At 43.5% G+C, this 18,924-nt stretch overlaps 3 protein-coding genes and 1 long non-coding RNA gene across 8 annotated transcripts in view; 3 read left to right on the top strand and 1 right to left on the bottom strand.

The window, feature by feature from the left end:
• tas1r3 (taste receptor, type 1, member 3) overlaps positions 1-6,551 on the top strand; it is a 59,492-nt gene extending 52,941 nt beyond the window's left edge. For both annotated transcript variants that reach the window (XM_077602701.1, XM_077602700.1), the window contains exon 26: positions 4,533-6,551. The gene's annotated coding sequence lies outside the window, so the exon portion shown is untranslated. The remainder of the gene's footprint in view (positions 1-4,532) is intronic.
• A 2,078-nt stretch (positions 6,552-8,629) lies between these two features.
• Positions 8,630-11,798, top strand: LOC144076057 (uncharacterized). Of its 2 annotated transcripts, none has more exons than XM_077603609.1 (5): positions 8,630-8,823; positions 9,362-9,445; positions 9,764-9,830; positions 9,935-10,011; positions 10,926-11,798. In XM_077603609.1, the coding sequence occupies exons 1-5, from the start codon at positions 8,773-8,775 to the stop codon at positions 10,995-10,997; spliced, it is 351 nt and encodes a 116-aa protein (XP_077459735.1). In that variant the 5' UTR covers positions 8,630-8,772; the 3' UTR covers positions 10,998-11,798. The 2 variants fall into 2 exon arrangements, with proteins under 2 accessions (XP_077459735.1, XP_077459734.1); XM_077603608.1 differs by having other exon boundaries at positions 8,631-8,823; positions 9,932-10,011.
• Positions 11,799-12,299: 501 nt separating this feature from the next.
• LOC144076058 (uncharacterized) lies at positions 12,300-14,181 on the top strand. 2 transcript variants are annotated; one of them, XR_013300721.1, is made up of 3 exons: positions 12,300-12,451; positions 13,685-13,966; positions 14,035-14,181. It is a non-coding gene; the product is annotated as an uncharacterized LOC144076058 (long non-coding RNA). The 2 variants fall into 2 exon arrangements; XR_013300722.1 differs by having other exon boundaries at positions 12,430-12,548.
• slc45a1 (solute carrier family 45 member 1) lies at positions 12,706-18,818 on the bottom strand. 2 transcript variants are annotated; one of them, XM_077603592.1, is made up of 10 exons: positions 18,376-18,818; positions 16,981-17,431; positions 16,780-16,872; positions 16,348-16,572; positions 15,468-16,279; positions 15,241-15,394; positions 14,920-15,096; positions 14,061-14,266; positions 13,734-13,959; positions 12,706-13,081 (listed from the first exon to the last, which is right to left on the bottom strand). In XM_077603592.1, exons 2-10 carry the CDS (start codon positions 17,402-17,404, stop codon positions 13,053-13,055), a joined length of 2,346 nt encoding a protein of 781 aa, XP_077459718.1. In that variant the 5' UTR covers positions 17,405-17,431; positions 18,376-18,818; the 3' UTR covers positions 12,706-13,052. The 2 variants fall into 2 exon arrangements, with proteins under 2 accessions (XP_077459718.1, XP_077459717.1); XM_077603591.1 differs by lacking the exon at positions 12,706-13,081 and having other exon boundaries at positions 13,089-13,959; positions 18,376-18,817.
• Positions 18,819-18,924: the final 106 nt, after the last annotated feature.

The raw sequence follows: 18,924 nt of genomic DNA, 5'->3' as shown, positions 1-18,924 counted from the left end.
CAAAGATAGACCACTGGGTGGCAGCACAGAGGGTTTCTCCTGGTGTTTTTTTTCTTCTACCCGCTGTTGCTAAGCAATGCCGACTGTCTTGTTTTTACCTGTGAAAAATTGGATGATATTCCGGGCACCATTTTGTCTTTGTGTTCGCCGCAATCCGGATTTGCATTAGGAACAGGAGTTTCGACAAAAACCTTGCCCTTACTGCGTAATATTTGGCTCCTGTTTGACTTCTTTGTATCAGGCTGCAGACAGGAAATGTGCACTTGAGTGATTAGGCCTGCAGCTTTCTTGTCTGGCACTTAGCTGACAGAGGAGAGAGAGGCCCGTCCTTGTTTTCTAGTATGGTTTCGCCCCCCTTTTTTTCTATGTTGTTGTTATTTTTGTTGTGAGTTTTCGCTAGCAAAGTCCCCATGACACCCAGCCTCTCCCCTCGATCTCCCCTGTGAGCGACTCCCTCGTTTGCTCCCCTGGTTGCTGTGCAGATGGCTCTTTGTTGCCGTTGCACAATGGCGCTAAGGTCAGCGCGCCTCATGCCATCAGCGCGCACGCTGAAGTTCTCTCCAGCTGCCTCTCGTCTTTATTTGAAGTTTTTTTTGTGTGCGCAACTCAGTCGAGGCACACTTGCTCTTGTTGCACTATTGTTTGAGGTGAATGATACAACCTCTTGTAGTAGTGTGTGCATAAGTCTTGGGCCCCTGTTAGATTTGCTTCTAAATTCAATCTCTTAAAGCAGTTCAGAAGAGCAACTTTTGAAAGTTATTCATTCATTTTCTGAACCGCTTTATCCTCATTATGGTCGTGGGGGTGCTGGAGCCTATCCCAGCTGACTCCGGGCCAAAGAAGGGGGACACCCTGAATTGGTGGCCAGTCGACCGCAGGGCACAAGGAGACGAGCAACCATGGACACCCATACCGATTTAGTGTCCAATCAGCCCACCGTGAATGTTTTTGGAATGTGGGAGGAAACCGGCGTACCCGGAGGAAACCCACGCAAGCTCAGGCAGAAACTGCAAACTCCACACAGGTGGACCGACCTGGATTTGAACTCAGGACCCCAGAGTTGTGAGGCCGACGTGCTAAGCACTCAAGCCACCAGGCCGCCTCTTAAAAAATGAATCAAGGGTAATTGGAAAGGAATAGTAGGATATCAATCTTTTAGAAATTTAATTTAGTACTGACCAAGACATATTTTAAATCAGACCATCATCAAAATTTTTGATAGTAATGACCAAGATTAAAATGGAGAGTTTCGGGAGTTCAGTCAGAAACCAGACCAAAACCTTCAAAATGTGCCCTTAAACCGATGTCCCAAATCAAGTGCTCAAATGTAGTACAGTTTGAAGTTTTCTGGCTAGAACAGGGGTGGGCAAACCGGTCCTTAAGGGCCGCTGTGGGTGCAGGTTTTTGTTCCAACCGATCCAGCACAGACAGTTTAACCAATGGGGGTTGTGCTGAAAACAGAAGAACCTGACTGAATTCTACTGATTGCAGTTCTAATATACCAGATTTGTGGAAAGGTTCCTCTTTAGACTTAGGATCAAAAGGCCTTGGTGGAATAGTTTGCCCACCCCTGGGCTAGAAATTATTAGTTCTCGTCAAAGACCCCTTTCAGATATGACCCAAAGTCATATTCCGTTATTTATCCAGTAAGCGCATGTAGATGAACGCAATGTTTTTGCTGAGTTGACTTGGAAACCAGCTTGCAACATGGTCGCAAATGGTGAACATTATCGGGTCGTGTTATGGCTGAATGTAGCAGGTTATGTTCCGATACAGAGCGCAGACGTTGATAACATAGCTATTTCTCCTTATTTTGTCACTGAAAGACAGAATAACATTTGACTGGATCCAAAAACTGCCCGCCAAAAGCTTAGCAAATTTTCTGAAATCAAAATAATCTCTGCATAATCTAATAAAGGAAATCAGGCATGTTATCACACCCAAATCTAAATCTTCATTGGCGCGCTCCATATCTGAAAGAAGCCGCGTTCTACAGTTCTTTGCCTGAATTTGGGGAGATTACGAGTGACATCAAAGAATAATGTTGCATTTTTTTCTAAAAACAGCTCCAGATTTTTAGTTGGGCTTTCATGTGATGCCACCATGGAAGTGTATTGCAAATAGGAAAAGTATCTTTTATTGCATTGTTCTCAGTTTTTGTTTCCCGGAGACAGTTGTGATCCAAATTTGTAGCAGGTAGAAACAACAAAGAAAATGAACTGATCAAAAATAGAATTTGTCTTCAAAGAAATGAATATGCATGTTTTGGGGTTGTGGGAGTAAACCGCTGCAAGGGACATGCAAATTCTACATAAGAAGGCCAAAGCAGAGTTTCAAACCTCAACCTTAGAACCGTGTGGTCCTCACCACTTGGGAACCACGCTGCAGCAATAACCACAGGAGAGGAAATAGCATAAAAAAGCAGTGTAGAATAGGATCAATATGAACAATATATGTCAATTAGAATTCATTCTTGCGTTTTTTTTAAACATTTTCCTTTGTGAATGTGCAACAACCAGCCAGTCAGTCCAATCTCGGGAGAAACCCACCGAATGCAAATGCACCATCTGCTGCGCAATTCCAAATACAAACGCTTGTTCATCACTAATGTTATAATAGTTCAACCTCTTAAATTATTCACAGTATCACAGGATACTACTCCATATTCTTAAGAGTGTCAACCTAGGCCGGTTTGTTTAAAAGGCATTTGAAATGAACCGATTAAGGTTTCATGTTCTGCGTCAGAGTCACGTTGTTCCCAATATGGCAGCACAAGGGTGGAATGCCGTCAGGTCGCGAGGTTTAGGGGCAGGAAGGGGCAGGTAGAAAGAAAAGCGGGAAAAATAAGGGAGGAGCAACGGAGTAGGAGGCTGCTTCTTGTCAAACTTAGGAATTACTGGAAATTTCCACTTTCACACAGTCTACTAGGGGGAGGAGCAAAGAGGTGAAAAAGGTGGTTTGAACTCATCTCCAGTAGTATGCAAACAGGAGAACTACAGATTAGTGAAATGTAACTTCTTCTGGATCAAATACTTCCCTAGAGGAACAACAAAAATAACTTTGGAGACATTAATTATTGAGGGGAGTCATGGGTGACCTTTTTTGTTTTATAAGTATTTTGGGGGGTGGCCGGCGGATGAGTGGTTAGCGTGTTGACCTCACAGTGGGGGAGGTGGGTTCAAACCAGGTCGGTCCACCTGTGTGGGGTTTGCATGTTCTCCCTGGGCCTGCGTGGGTTTTCTCCGGGTACTCCGGTTTCCTCCCACATTCCAAAGACATGCATGGTAGGCTGATTGGACGCTCTAAATTGCCACCTAGGTATGAGTGTGAGCGTGAATGGTTGTTTGTCTCCTTGTGCCCTGTGATTGGCTGGCCACCAGTTCAGGGTGTACCCAACCTCTGGCCTGAAATTAGCTGGGATAGGCTCGAGCACCCCCGCGACCTTAGTAAGGATAAAGCGGTTCAGAAAATGAGATGAGGTATTTTGGGAGCATTGCCATGTTAACAAAGTCCACAAACATGAGTAGTCAAATGTATCATTTTGCCACCACTGTGAATGAAAAAAGCACTGGTAACCTTGAAATCAAGGTCCCCTTCAACTGCAATTGTCGCTCATGTTATTGGCGTTAATTAAACCGGCAGTAAAATTCCTTCCACGAGCTTTCCAAGCTTTTCCCCCAAAAGCCAAATGTTCGGCTTCCATCTTTTTCGGTTGCTAACAAGCCTGTCTTAAATCCTTTTCGTCCTCTGGGAACGGTTCCAAACATGCACGCGCTCGCATTTTGCAAATCCTCATCAAAGAGCTATTACTTGGGGGCAACATTAAAAAGGCCAGTCCACCAAAAAGACCCGCACACGCCTGAGTCTAGCAAGTTGGCAAAGTCTCGTGAGCCAAACTCGATCTGATTTACAAGCATCCTTTTTATTATAAACTCAGAGAACACTCTTTAATTGACAATTTATAGTCTCGCTCACATTTTTACCGTTGAAAAAACAGGAGGACATCCGTATCATACAACGTAAAAACAATTACACCTAAAAAAATAAATAAAATGTAGTTGACTTGTGCTATTATTAGACTCTTTAAAAAAAGAAAGTGTCCAAGATGCAATTTGGTTAGAACACAGTCTGCAGAATTGGTTGAAAGTGGTCGTTTTAGGGCCCTAACCATACCCTAAAGTTTGGGTAATTTTAAAGTGTTCTCAGATAAACTTGTCTTGGAGATGTTTTCTGATTACCGCCGAATTTGAATGTTTATTTTTTTTTACCAAACTTTCCCAATCCAGCATTAGTTTCGGTGAAGGTCACACCATGAAGAAATTCATGGGTGTGCAAGGGCCTGTTCTTTCCTACTTGTTTCCAACGCTATATTTAATATACTAATCTGTTATAATGTCATATGGCCTAAAGTTAAAACTATATAGGCTCATACTGTAAAAATCCTGTTTTCGAATTGATGTCAATCCATTAACCACACAATTAAATGTATTTGTGCAAGTGTCTTGATCATTGTAATAATTTCATCCATGCAGATGTTCAACTGTATTATGTTCATAAAAGACTGATCAATGAAAGTGAGTCCGCTCCCAGCGAGAAGTCAACTTTCTGTTGTCCCCCGAGCGCCGCAGGATTCGACGGATGACAGTAGAAAGGCCGCTGAACCATGCGGGACTCCCGCCGTTTCAAACAAAAGAGCTCCGATTGCGGACACCAATTCCTCCAATTATCAGTGCCCACACTCCCCTCCCCCAACCTTAAGCCTGACCCCTGCTCTTTAACAGGCCCCCACTTTGCTGGGAGTGCTGACATTCCACAAGTCAGGATGGCCTTTTGTCCTCGCAAAATGGAGTTGAAACCAAGACGCTTCCAACCTACTTGCCATCGTGTATCAAGTCACCGCACGGAAGAACTGTCGGGGGTCTCAAAATAATATCCCCACCCTTACAAATACAGAGGCTTGTCTTTTGTGAGGGATTCCTTTCGCCTGTTTCCATGTGATGTTTTTTTTTCCTCCCGTCGCCCGACTGGAAAAAAGTGGTTAAAAGCTGAAAATGTTTGCACAATTGCATGCCTTTCTCTTTTTTGGCTACCTGTATATGGGCTGCACACAGGTCACAGCTCGCGTTGCACAAACACGGATGGAAACAAGTTGCGGTGGGCAAATGAGGAAGAGAAGAAATCTCCCAATTCACCTCCACTCACCCGCCCGATTCCATTGGTGCCCACTTTCCACTCATCCAGAGTAGAGCGTGAGTAATGCCTCCTGCCATCCCTTGTATACTCCCATGTCTCTATTGTAGGCACTCAAGCCATTAAATGCTACGTAATCTGGCATCTGCACTTTCCTAAAAGGGTTCGAACTTGCATAGACAGTTTCATCACCGATGTGACATTTTAGATGGTTGTTTGGGAAATAAAACCTCTGAGGAGCTGTGCTAAAATACTCAAAATAATGGGACTTTAAAGTTGGAAATGCGTAACCAGTCTGATAGTGGTGCCTTCATTGCACTCACTTCCTCCTACCTTTCCAACTAGGGTTTAAATCCACATTTTGGCTGTAGCTGTTGATGTGCTGACTACTGAGCCAGCAGCCTAGCCTAGTTTCTGTAAACTTTTCAAGGAGTACGTTTTTAGAACCTTATATACACGTGACACTTGCTCAGACCAGTCTTGAGTAGCTCAGTAGTCAGGACGCTTGACTGCCATGTTGACAGAGTAGATTTGAGAAGCATGTGATGTCACTATTAGGACCAGCTGCATGTGGATCCCACTATTAAATAATACATATTTTTCTCCCATGATTTCAGTTTTAAAAAAAAAATAGAATTAAAATGTAAAGTTACTGGAGCAGTTTTTTACTCAATTTATTTTTTAACAATAATATCCTGGCAACCTCTGCTGCCTCTTTTCCCTCGATCGAGATGAAAAATCACATGAAATAATTTAGCATATTCCGTTCACAGTTCAATCAGTCGCTTTTGGCTTTTTACCTCAGGGTCCCTGCAACAAATTTGTTGATTGGTATGACAGATTTGGCACACAAATATTTATGCCTTTACCGACACAACCCAAAAGCAGAAATTGAATCCAGTCAAAGTTTTTGAAGGACTGAAAATGTGCATTTTAAACCCTATTATTAGATTTTCTGTGCATTTTCACATATACCTTTGTGAGACTGTTCAGCAGGGTTAATGAATGACAGACATTCCAAACTAATTTCATGTATCGGGTGTCTTCAGTTTATGGCAAAGTCCTGTCTGGCAACTAAGTCGCAACATGCCATTGTCTATTACTTAGCAGAGCTAATGCAGTGTTACTGTAAAGTCATACTTACTGTTAATATCTGTACAAAAACCCTTCTAGATTGTAGGTAAAAATAAAAACTAAGTACAGTGGTAAATGAGCGCCTTTAGTTCACTGTCGATTTTTGACCTTATTGTATTATTTAGAGACTGTGAAATTTTCTGTCTTTTCAAAATACTATATCAATTTGTAATTTCATTTTGGGGAAAATGGCCAGGATATAAATGAATTTATTTAATTGCACAACAGATCCTTTGTTTTTAACACGACTTCATTCCTAATGTTGCCATAACCTGAATTTTAATGCAAGTCAGAACACGCCATAGTGTATTTCTAAACCATACTACGCTGCCTGTAACGTCAAATTCTAAAACACCTTTAGACCATTACTGTAAAAAAAAAAAGTGAAAAGAGAAACAGTACAAACAGCGTTAATGTTGAAATGGTGTGAAATGTTGTAACTGTGGACCAACGCATCATCGTTGCGTCATATTTTTTTCGTATTTTTCTAATGGATTTTTAATGATTTATTTCCTAATAATATAAATGGCCATTATTTTCTATGGGCAAACCAGTAATCCAGTTGACTGAGTGATGAAAGAGGCCCCAGATCCTACCAAGCGTACACGCCTTTGAACCCTGCGTGTAATTAGTTTTCGTAATTATATTTCTGAATGTGAGGTGAGTCACTAAATAGGCTTTGGGCCCCGGAGGCTCTCTTCAAAACTGCAACTGCAGTAGTGGCGCGATGGCAACTCAAAAAAAAAAGGATCCCAGGAGAGGTGCTAAAAATAGCCATTTTTTGATATCTCACTTGGGGAAGGTTAAAAATTTGGCAAAACAAATGTATTTAGAATAAAAAGCGATGTGATTTGTGGAATGTTGCAGACAGCTACATGAAATCTTTAACATCTTTAAAGAGAAATCCTGCAACATTAGCAGCCTTTTCGTTAACACTGAACCCAGTTCATCATTCAAAGAGTGAAATTTTGCAATCTGGGAAAATAAATAGGCTGTCTTGATAGAACTGCAAAATACGAAAAGTCAGAAGAGGACAGCGAGGTGATTTTAGGCCAGCGGGCCTCATTTGATGCGACAGGAGCGTGAGGCCAGGCGGACGCCCGTTGTCACTTCCTTTGGTTTAACAGTTGGATGAGCCAGTTCAAGAAGAACGGAAGTAAACTTTAGACGGAAAAAAAAACGGGCTGGTCGGGTTAGAAGGCTTAGTCATTAACAGGAAGTAGACTATTTATTTTATAAGGTTTTGTCTGATAGCATATGGACAAAAAACTGATATTTTAACTGGATTTAAAAAAATATATGCACAGGATCCTAATTAGTAATTATAGTTATGGTCTAAAAATGGCTGACTCATACAAGAAACGTAAGTCTTACAAATACATTTTGGTAGGTGTTCCGTTTGTTTGGCACTTTACATTTTATTGGGGATTATATAGAAGAGGTAAATTTAGAAAAGGGATATATATATATATATATATATATATATATATAACTCACTGAAATTAAATATATATATATCTTTATATCATCCTACATCATTTTTATGACGTATTTCCCAAATTCATGGATGCAATTCAACAAATTCACGTTAAAATATTCACCTTTAATTTTTCATTTTTTAACCATAGTCCAAACATTCCCCAAACAATAATGTGTAAATACAAAAGTCCTCCTTAAATGTAATTTGAAACCAAAAGGAGTGCACACATTCAAAATCTAAGTAAAGGACTTTAAAATGATCATTAACAAAAAAGGTTTTTTTCTGCCATTTTTTTCGTTTTAATGTTTTGAATATTATAAATGAAGGGTGAATTTTAGAATTATTTAAAAAAACATACTTAACTAACAAAACCATTATTTCTTGAAATATCTAGTGAAGTTTTTCATCGTGAACATTTTCATCGTGAAAATTCACATTTCTTTTACGTATACGGTTCCTCAAGTGTAATTTGACACCAGAAAATGCCAACTTTTTGGAGGGGGGTTCTCAGCATGGCAACGTGTTTCACAGTCTTATCTTTCTCCAGCCTTTAATAAATAAGTTAACAATTAAAAAGTTGCTACAATAGATAAATCGACAACTTTAACTACTTGCGTCCATTGTTCGAATTAAAACCACAAAAACCAACAGAAAAAAAACTGTCATTTCCAAGCGGAGCTTTAAAACCGCTAACCAATCAGCGCCGAGAAGACATGGAAGGCGGGTGTTCACAAAGAAACTGACGTCGCGTTGGTCCAATCAAACGTCAGATGCGACGCTTCTGTCCAATCGGGCACCGAATTGACCTTCTGCCTCCAAGTAGAGTGCTTTTCAAGCGGCTCCCACAGAAAAAGCCGAGACGAACAGACATCATTTCTCTCACGGCGTCCTTGGATTAGTATCCGCGACGACGACGGCTGAAAATTGGAATTAAAATCAAATAAACTCAACTCAGCGTCAAAATAGACATGGCAGACACAGCTGTTGATACCACCGCGACCGCAGAGGTTACAGCCAAGGTGCGTTTCATTCATTTTACATTCACCTCCACTTGTCACCAATTAAGCATAAGAAGTTGATAAAGTTGCTCACATCAACTCGAGGTTGCTCCTAGTTTGCCATTTTGGCTCTAAAATGGTGGTTGGGGAAATGTTTCTCGTTTAAAATGGCCAATAAACAAAAAAAATTCGACGCCTACGTCTAGTAGGAATCGTTCTTGGGCGAAATTAAGCCTCGTTTGACATTTTTTTCGTTAAGAATTGGGCTTTTAATGTCGCACAAGGTGCTTTTGAGGCCGGGAGAACAAAAGCGAGGAGAAAACAGCCGGTGCTTTTTTTTGTTGCTGTGGGCGGGAAAAGCACGAGAAGCCCTATGCACGTCTCTCTCTCTCGCTCGCTCACGCGCGTGCGTGCGTGCGCGCGCCCGAACCAACCAAATGGGCAACTCCATTTAGTGGACAAATGATTCGATTAAAAATACGATGTCTTCCGAGAAGGTCGCCTCGGCACGAGTCTGTACTGAAGTACAGAAAGGAAAACGGCGTATTTGTATTTTCAGGAGCTGAAAGAGAAGAAAGAAGTTGAAGTGGAGAAGAAGGAGGAGGACAAGAAGGACAACGTGGACGCACCTGCTAATGGCACTGTGAGTTGGAGGAGTCTGCTACGAAGGGGGCGGGGGGGCTTTTGTCTTAGGGCGAAAAGCCCCCTCATCGTGCAGGTGTCGCCATTCTGCCTGGGCCGTGTGTTCTTTGTGTGGCTTGTGAAAAATGGCACAGATGTTGGCAAGCGAGCTGCCTCCATTGGGGGTGTCTTCCCAGAATGCCTGCTACTTCTGCTGCTGGTGCTTAATCCCCTGGAGAGTAAAAAGCATCCCCCCACAAAGCCTCCCTCCTTCCTTTTTGCGTCCACGGTGGATTATTTCAATTACCAGAGTTTAAATTTAACATTTTCCCCCCTTCAGAATGGTGCTGATCACAGTGACAAAGTTGAAGACGCCGCGAAGGAAGATGAACACAAGAATGGAGAGGGTACATAATTGTATTTAAATACATTTGCTGTTGTTACACTCCCCTTTAATTGACATTCCCGTTCTCTTGAATGACACTCTGACAAAACCCTTTTTTTCTAGCAGGGAAATCAGAGGAAGAGGCGCCCCCTGCTGATAAGACGGACGCACAGCCTGTGAAGCGTGTGGCTGAAGAAGAGGAGGTTGGTCACGTACCTTCATCCCAGGAAAAAAAAAAACATTTCGTCAACCAATTCAAACACCCCAAGTACACAGAAATAACTACACGTTTTCCATCAGAGAATCTAAAAACTACTCTCCACATTTACCTTTTGTCCCCTAAACCATTTATAGGACACCTAATTATCTCTTTGTCTGGCATTGACGGTGCTAGACCTCAATCTATTTTGAATGGGAGAGCTATTATTCGCTGCCAGCCCAACCAGCCCCCCTTAAAAATGGGCCGTCAATGGTACTGAAACATGATTAATATAATGCCAACCATCCCAGTTCATCTGGATTGGATGCCTATCACTGTCAAATGGAGTGTTCAACACATGAAAGTTTAAAAAAATACTTGAGTGTTAACTTCCATTTTGTGTTAATATTTTAACATTTCATTCATTATTTTTTAAATAGATGTATATTAATGTAATTTGAGGTCATATTTTAGAAAATAATGAATTATTACACTTGGAAAGCATTTTACATTTCCCATAAGTCAAACAAATTCACCTTTTCTCAATTTTAACAAACCCTTTAAACATAAAACAATTATAAATGGCAACCTCATGACGAACTTTCCGTTATAGCGTTGCCTTTAGGAAAAACAACATTTGAAAAACACTGGCCTTCAAAATTTGGAAGGTTCAAAATATGCTCAAGGGAATTAATTTAATATTTAATTTCCTGATTGAGACAATTGTAAAAAAAAAAAAAAGTATATTATCAGATCTAAATTTATTTCAAATTGTTCAACTTTTTAATTCTCCCAAATTTGAAGAATTGGACAAGGAAAAAAAACACTTCCAGTACCAACTTTTTCATTTTGTTGTCAAATCTTCAGGCTACACATTTCCATTTTTATTTGTAATATTTTTCTCTCCTTGCTTGATAGGAGAAAGCGGACACCAAAAAACAGAAGACGGAGGAGAATGGAGACTCAAAAGATGCTGAGGTGGAGGCTTAAAAGGGAGGGGCCATTTTGTATGCAGCTCAGTCTTACTGGTCAAAATGGTGTTGTAGAGCTTGTGCTTTTTCTAGTTTCCCACCTTTTTTGGGGTGCTTTATGTTCTCACATTGCACTGGAGTTGTGAAACATTGTGGCCCTCTTTTCTTTCTTTTTTTTCCTTTTTCTTTTTTTTACAAGATGTTATTTATTGGTCTTTCAATGAGCTTTTTTGTGTCTGCTAAACGGGGCCATACTGAGACGAGTTGATTTCCATTTCCTTGCTTCACTTCAGTTGGTAAGCACAACCTCTATCATGTCAGCTCTGACCAGCCGATTGCTCAAAACGTTCAGGCAGCTGCTCGTGTTCACTTCAAGGACCAAAGACAAGTTTTAAGCAGGGGCTAATAATAATAATAAAGAACATTATTAGTTAAAGCGCTACCTTTCGTTGGTTTTTAAGCTGCTAGTTAATCCTCAGCCGCCCTTGTTAGCCTAGCAGATGGTGCTCGTTAATATAAAGGGCCTCCAGCGCCGCCATTTTGTAGTAGGCGCGCTTTCTGTTTGGCAATGTCAATTAACCCCTCTTAAATCTTAACGCTTTGGTCTTGTTTGTTTCGTATGCATTCCACGCAGGTTTGTACCATTTACAATGACTTTTTTTCTCTCTCGGTTTGTTGTTATCTTAAGGAGTTTACATTTATGGCTGGGTAACCCGCTTTTGTGTCCAAGACTGCCTCTTTAACAACCAGCCGTCACATCTGGTTACTTCAGCCACTGCTTTGTATATTCTCAAACAAAATAAAATGTCTTTTTACTTAATGCCTACAGCCTGTGAGTGAATATACACCAGGTATGTTAGTATTCCTGGTGGGTTTAGATAGTTGAATAGCTCGTGGGAAATGCTTCAGTCTCGTGTTGTTGGTACGTATGCAGTTTGTCTGAGAATGTACAGCGTGCCGTGTTAAATTCACTTGGCTGTGTCTTGGAGTTAGTGACTCGTCTTTGAGGTTTTGCATGTGTTTGTCTGCAGTGGTGACATGATTTAATGAGAGGTCCTCTCATAAATGACGTCACTCGACCCATTTAATCATCTAAATGTCTGTCCATGATGCAGCAAAGGGCGGGGAAACGTCTTGGGCTGGGTTCGCTGTCACTACTCGTTCGCCATTTTGTGCTTGTTCCAATTTATTGTCGTTGGGAGAGGGGACGTAGCCACAATGCGTCTCCAATCCAAAATCAAATCCCATTAGGTCAGGGGTGGCCAAGTATGGTCCTCGAGAGCCCTTATCCAGTCTTTTTTCCATGTCTCCCTCCACCAACACGCCTGAATCAAATAATTGGCATCAGTTGGAAGCTTCTGGAAAGCTTGCTGATTAGTTGATCATTTGATTCAGGTGTGGTAGAGGAGGGAGATACGGAAAACAGACTGGATAAAGGCTCTCGAGGACCGGACTTGGCCACCCCTGCATTCGGTAAAGAAAAATGATATGAATATATCTTGTCACTTGTAAAATGCTCGTCTTAAAGCTTTATTTCTGTAAAGACTGCACCAGCTCAGAGATGTAATCGGTAAGAATGTCCGGAATCTTATTTCTAATAGCCGATTCCAGGAAAGCTAATGAAGTGAGTGACTACGCTTGTCCTCTGGCTCCCTCGTATGGTCTAAGAAAATAAATCTGGCTCAAACGTGAAATTCTATCAAAATTCCTGAAAAAAAATATTGAAGTCCAAGAAAAAATGATTTATTCTGAAAAGTTTTTTTACATACTGAAAAAGAAGTAATTCTTCAAACAATCTTTTTAAAAAGCAAACTGCTTCTGTACATGTCAAATATTGACATTAGGCCGAAGCTGCAGTCATCAATGTTGGTTTCTGCAAATTGTTAAATTGGGATGTTTCCCAGTGTATGAGAAGGTAAAAACAACTTAAAGGAATATATTGTGGTATTGGCTCCTGCTGCTGCTTCTGCTGGTTTTAATGTCCCCCAACCCCCTTAAAAGTCTTTTTTTGGCGGTCAGTGTTGTCCACCTTCAGAGGAGCAAGGTCTCTTTGTGTTCTTCTTAATGTTGATGTTCACACCCCCGTTTCAACTTCTCCTCTTCCTGAATGACAAGAATGACTGTCATTATTAAACTGGCCAGCCTGGAGGGAGCGTCACTCCCAGCACGACCGTTCGGCTTCGTGGCTTTAAGATGTCACAGAACTTGGAGGAACTGAAGTCCAGGACACACTTTCCCAAGTGTGTTTGTGGCTTGCTAGTCTAAGGCGAAAGCAAACACCCTGCAGTCCATGCAAGACAACAATTAAAATGCAGTGCGAAGCCCGGATGTCAGGGGTGAGGGACCATCATCTCACCCGTGACCCGAATGAGGACATATAATAATGGTTGGATGGATGAATGAAAGGAAGGAACCTAAATGAACAAAAGGCTTCGATGAAAGCTAAGCCTTTCAAATTTGACCCAAATGAACACATCTGTGGTAGCCTATGCAAACCTAAATTCTAGCACCAGGTGGGTATTGTGTTAAAAAATGTTAGCATAACAAGCGTTGATCCTTTTCAACGTTAAGCCCGGTGTTTGACTATACTAGCGGTGATTTCTCAATAGATGTGATGCAAAAATGCAAAAGTGAATGAAGGATGCACTGTACTAACACAACGTCTTTCTGCCGTGCCAAATAACGTCTGTTTTTTGCTCCGGACAGAGCTAAACGTGCGCCAGCAGCGGCCGCGTCTCACTTTCGGCGGGCTCACCCTCCGCGGCGGGCAGCTGGTACACGACGCAGAGAGATGAATACGCGCAGCCCACAAAGGACATCAGGCTGGCAAAGTACATCACCCCCTGCGCGCCGCCAACCAGCGAGGTCAGGGGTCCCATCGCCACTGAGACCAGGATCTGGGCCAGGAAGTACTGGCAGCTGAGGAGCGATATGTCCACCCCCATCCCGCGCCGGGTTCCCTCCTCGAACGAGCCGCAGAACTGAAGGGTGAGGAAAAAACCCAGAAGGCGACGTTACGATGGCATTCTCGTTTGTGTTTTTTTTACTGTATCCAGAACCTCGGAACGAGACCGGGGCTGACCTGAGGACTTTGGTAGTATTCACACAGCAGAGAGTAAGGCAGCGTGCACAGCGACGAGAAAAGCACCCCGTAAGTGACGCACAGGGACAGCACCACGTAAAGGTTGGTGGACAGCGTGGACAGACCCGTGCCCAGGCCGAACGCCAGGTAGGCGAAAAAGTAGAGCGTGCGGAGGGAGAAACGCTCCTCCAGTTTCTCTAATATGGCTAGAAGTAAAAACGCACACAAAAACAAACAGCCGAATACATTAGGTCAGGGGTGTGCAAACTTTATTCACCGTGGAAGCATGCAAATCATAACTTATTTGTTAAAGAGGATTGGAATCAAGTAAACAATAAAATGAAAAATAGTTTTTTAAAATGGCTGCCATGAGTGGCGCTACAGTTCTAATCTAATTAAACTTCAAGGATGGCAGCCGTTATTAGTAACTACCATTTGGAATGTATTTGATGTTTGTATGTGTCAATAGCTACAAACAACAAAATAATTCAAAGGATTGCAATATAGATATTTATATGTACCCTATTGAATTTGCAGAACAAAGAGAAAAGGTTAAGCAAATCCCAACCATAATAGTTCGTTGGATCCTTTTTTTTAAAATTTAAATCATGTATGCAAAACAAAATACTGTAGTTCTATTTATTCCTACCTTGATTTCAACAAGGTAGTGAAGGTTTGACCCCTGAGCTAATGGCACGGTTTAAGTGATAAATTCAATCAAGTACAACCGGATGTAGACTGAGTGTTAATGTATGTGGTTCATATTCAATGAGATTTTCATAAATTGCTGTCGCTTAGACACCGGCAGATTAACTCCAATTTTGATGTGAATTGTTACGTGGGGGTGCTAGGGTTTCACCTGAGTAAAAAGCAGCACTGAATGCATAGATACACATGCCCCAGCAGCCCATGCTGACCCCAGCGTTGTAGCGCTGGTAGGCCTCGGAGTCATGGGGCGCCTTGGGGTCTCCCTCGAATACCACCTCCCCCATGAAATCCGTGTAGAAGAGCAGCATGCCTTCGAAAGAGAGCCAGCCTGCAAGAACACAGAGAGGACGCACATCATAAGTTGGCAGTCCAGGCCAAAGACACCCCCCCCCCCTTAAAAGTCAGCTCAGTCCCAATTTCTAACATTTGACTCCCAGACTCCCAAACAATGGAGTACATTTCCTTCACTTACCCAAAAAATGGTTCGTGCATAAACTGCGCAGAGAGGGAGGCATCCGGTAGATGGCTACGCACAAGAGTTTCATTGACATTTGGGATTCTCCCGTCTCCGCATTCTCGCTCAGGTCGCTCTCGTAACGCACGCCGTTCAGCAAAATGTTTGCGACCTTCATCACAGCAAAACAATGCAATGTATGACATTACTATTCCAAGAGCTGACCTTCACTTCCCGGGCCTGACCTGCTGGCTAAATGTCACAGTTCTGCGTCCGTTCTCCATCCCGACGACACGGGCCGCCACAGGCTCCTCCGCCAGTGCCAAACTCTGCGGTCGTTTTAGGATCCCAGTACTGGAACCCCGACGTAGCACTGGACTCGTTTCCTCCCCCGATAAGACCTGAGATTCCAGTTGGGACTCTGGTTCACCCTCCCTGTCTGGATGACAGCTCCCATCATCTCGCCTCTCTGCCTGGGCGGAGCCTCCCGAAGCGGGGTAGTCCCCAGGAGGCTGGGGAATGGAGTTGGGGACCAGGACATCCTGTGGGGTCTGTTGTCCCGTGTAGCAGTCTATTAGAACGCTGTCTATGTAGGATGTCCCCAGCGAGGACGCAAATTCATTGAGGCCGGTCAACGAGTTGTCGCGACTGCTGAAGCTGCCATATTTTGGCGTGAGGGGGCTAAGGGGCGATATGGGGCTCGTGAGTCCGGCGCAGAGGCGAGCGTTGGCGCTGGAGGAATGACCCAAAGGATCGGGGTGGCTGGACTTGGACAAACGATAGCCGTAGTGGCTTTCCTCGTCCTCTTCGTCCGCAACCGGCGCGGGCGGCGAGAAAGGCAGGAGGAGATTGGGGCTTTTCAGGTGGTTTTTGCCTGAGGGCTGGCTCTTGGTCAATGGTCGCTCGGGGATACTATTAAGGGTCATGGCTGTCGCGATCACCAGGGTGATGCTGGTGAACATATAAATGACCCGCAGCTGACCTCCCATGGACTTGCCAAAGTGGGTTTGATCCCAGTTGATGCCGCCCACGATGTACCCGAAGCCGCCGCCCAGACCTGCAGAAAATAATGGCAAAACCAAGTAGTACGTAGACTGATTAAGTCAGGGTTTGTCGTCAGCCCACCTGCCAGCAAAGCGTGGATGTTCAACCCCCGGTCCTGGTCCTCAGGGCTGCACACGTCCATCATGTAGGCGTGACTCGGGTTGTCCGCCGAATCGGCGCTGAAGTCCATCAAGACCACTCCACAGACTGTCAGGATTATTCCCCATTTATGATTGGAAGCGGTGTCAGCCAGCGCTCCGCCAATGTCCCGCCCGTTGAGCACCAGAGTCAGACCGAGTAGCGCCCCTGAAGATCGGCACCAAGAGCGAAAAGTCACCAAAGATGAAATCGTACGTGACAGAAAGACTAGTTGATGGATGTACTTTTCGTGGCGTTTTTTCCCCTTAATCCACAAGAGGGATTAAAAAACCCAACAAACCGCCAACCTTCACATCCGTTGAGAGTCTCAACTCAACAGCACTTGCTGCGTGTGCCTCGATCAGATCGTCTTACCTATGGCCAATGCAAAAATGAACGGTCTCCTGCGCCCAAACCGAGATGTGCATCGGTCACTCCAAGCTCCAAGAAGAGGCTGGACCAGGAATCCTGTAAAACAAACACAGGCGACACTCGGTTTAACAGTACAGATCTGATCTTCTGGTGACCAGTCATTTGGACCTTGATACCAGGTATCAGCCCCATGTCCCAACTTACCCAGTATGGGGCTGATGAACCACACCAAGCTGTAGAATTGATCTGGAAGGCCCATCTGCAGAAGCACGGGTGTCACGTAAGCCGTCTCCATGGCGTAGCTGAATTCGATCCCAAACAGAATGCATCCATTGAAGAGCAGCTCCTGGAAGGCGCGTCTCGGTGGCAGCTCGCTGAGGTCCAGTCTTTCCAGGGGACACGGTGTGTTGGGTGGCGGAGGCGGTGAGGGTCGGATCAGTTTCTGCCGCTTGTGCTGCCGTTGGAAGTTGTTGGCCCGGTGACTGAGGAGTCGGATGGAGGACGTTGGGAAACTGGCCGTCTTGGGGAGAGAGCTCCTCCAGAGTCCTTCCTGAGCAGAGGGTATCCTCCCTAGGCCGGGACTGGTCAGGAGGGGGTCACTGGGGGTGCCCATGCCCGGAGACGACATGGCTCTCTCAAGGCAGCTCAAAGCTCACTCAAAGAGAGAAAAATGTGTGAATGTAAGATGCGTACCATTCTGTAGGCAAGATCCGATATTAACGGAGCCTAAGATGCTTCCCTGTCATTTACCGTCTTTTGGTGATTTTTGCCTTCGGTTTGAATTTTTAGCTGGTAAAATCGCTGCAGAATTAGGTTAAATTAGATAACTTTTATTCATCCCATATTCAGGAAATGTCATTGTCACAGTAGAAAGATTGTGAGAATACAGACACAGAATCATGTTCTTCGAGGCTTACTTCCTCCCCTGATGACCCACTTAATAATTTATCATATTCCAACTCATCGCGCGATAAAGACAACGAGTCTCCACTACTATTTTCCATTGAATCGCACACCCTTTGATCCTTCGATAATGCTATCGCTTTCAACTACACCGAGACAAACCGTTACATAAATGGTTTATGTCGTACGATTGGAAAACTTATGGATCTGTGCGAGTCGTTTTATTTTTTTAAACTCTTCCACCAGATCCCATCATTTAATTAGCGTGTAAAAACCTGGGACAGTGGGACTTGAAATACTAAGCTCGCCACGTTAGATTTACGGTACGAATCATCACGATTATTGGTATCAATATATGTACAAAACAATTGGAGTATGCGCCAGCTCAAAAGTCATTGCTCATGGTCATAAGTGGGCGGGACCGAGGTGGGGGGTGCACCGGGCGGGAGGACACTGCAGACACCAATGCGCATTGCCCATGTGCTCGCCTAGTGAAGATGCGGCACCAAGAAGCCTGTTTCCTTTTGAATATTTCATGCGGGAAGCGGCATTTCATGGTGCCCGCACACAATGCAAAAATAAGCTCACGTTCACCCATCCACTGCATACAAATCCATCGATGTACCTGCACAACTGAGGCCACGTAAAAAGAGAAGATGCAAAAATTAAGGCAGGCATGCAAAAACAGATAATTACCTTATTGGGCTGCCTCGTCATTTATAGGCGTGTGATGGAGATGCGGGAGGAACGAGCCTCGTGGCTTAACAAAAGAGGCGGAAGGTGGATTTGGGGAGCCATGGTAGATCCTGTTTGGGTATTTTTTGATGCAGTCACTGGGAGGTCTCGTTTTTCCTCCCCCAAAGCCTCTTCCTGCCGGTCTCGGTCGTGACGTCACGCCCCTCCCTGCAACATCAGCACCACCGAACGTCTCATCGCATTTAGGGGAAATATTTAAATTAAATAACTAAATGGAGAAATATGGTGAAGGATGCCAACATATCAAAATTATGCACGAGGGGGAATAATAGTAAATGTTGAAATACGTGAATAATTATCTAATATGTAATGATTTAAGGGTGGGGAAACAAGGCTATGCTCAAACATGTCAAAGAAAATGTAATTTAATACAGAATAGTAACAGAGTTATTTTTAAGTCTGTAATTATTTGGAGGATATGAAAGATTTCAAACGTGAATATTTCAACACGTGACAACACGGAGGCAGAAAAGACTAGAATTCAGGGAA

This window comes from Stigmatopora argus, chromosome 6 (genome assembly GCF_051989625.1).
Source record: "Stigmatopora argus isolate UIUO_Sarg chromosome 6, RoL_Sarg_1.0, whole genome shotgun sequence".
Classification (NCBI taxonomy): Eukaryota; Metazoa; Chordata; class Actinopteri; order Syngnathiformes; family Syngnathidae; genus Stigmatopora; species Stigmatopora argus.
Note: the sequence above shows the minus strand (reverse complement) of the source record. Positions and strands in the feature narration are given on the sequence as shown.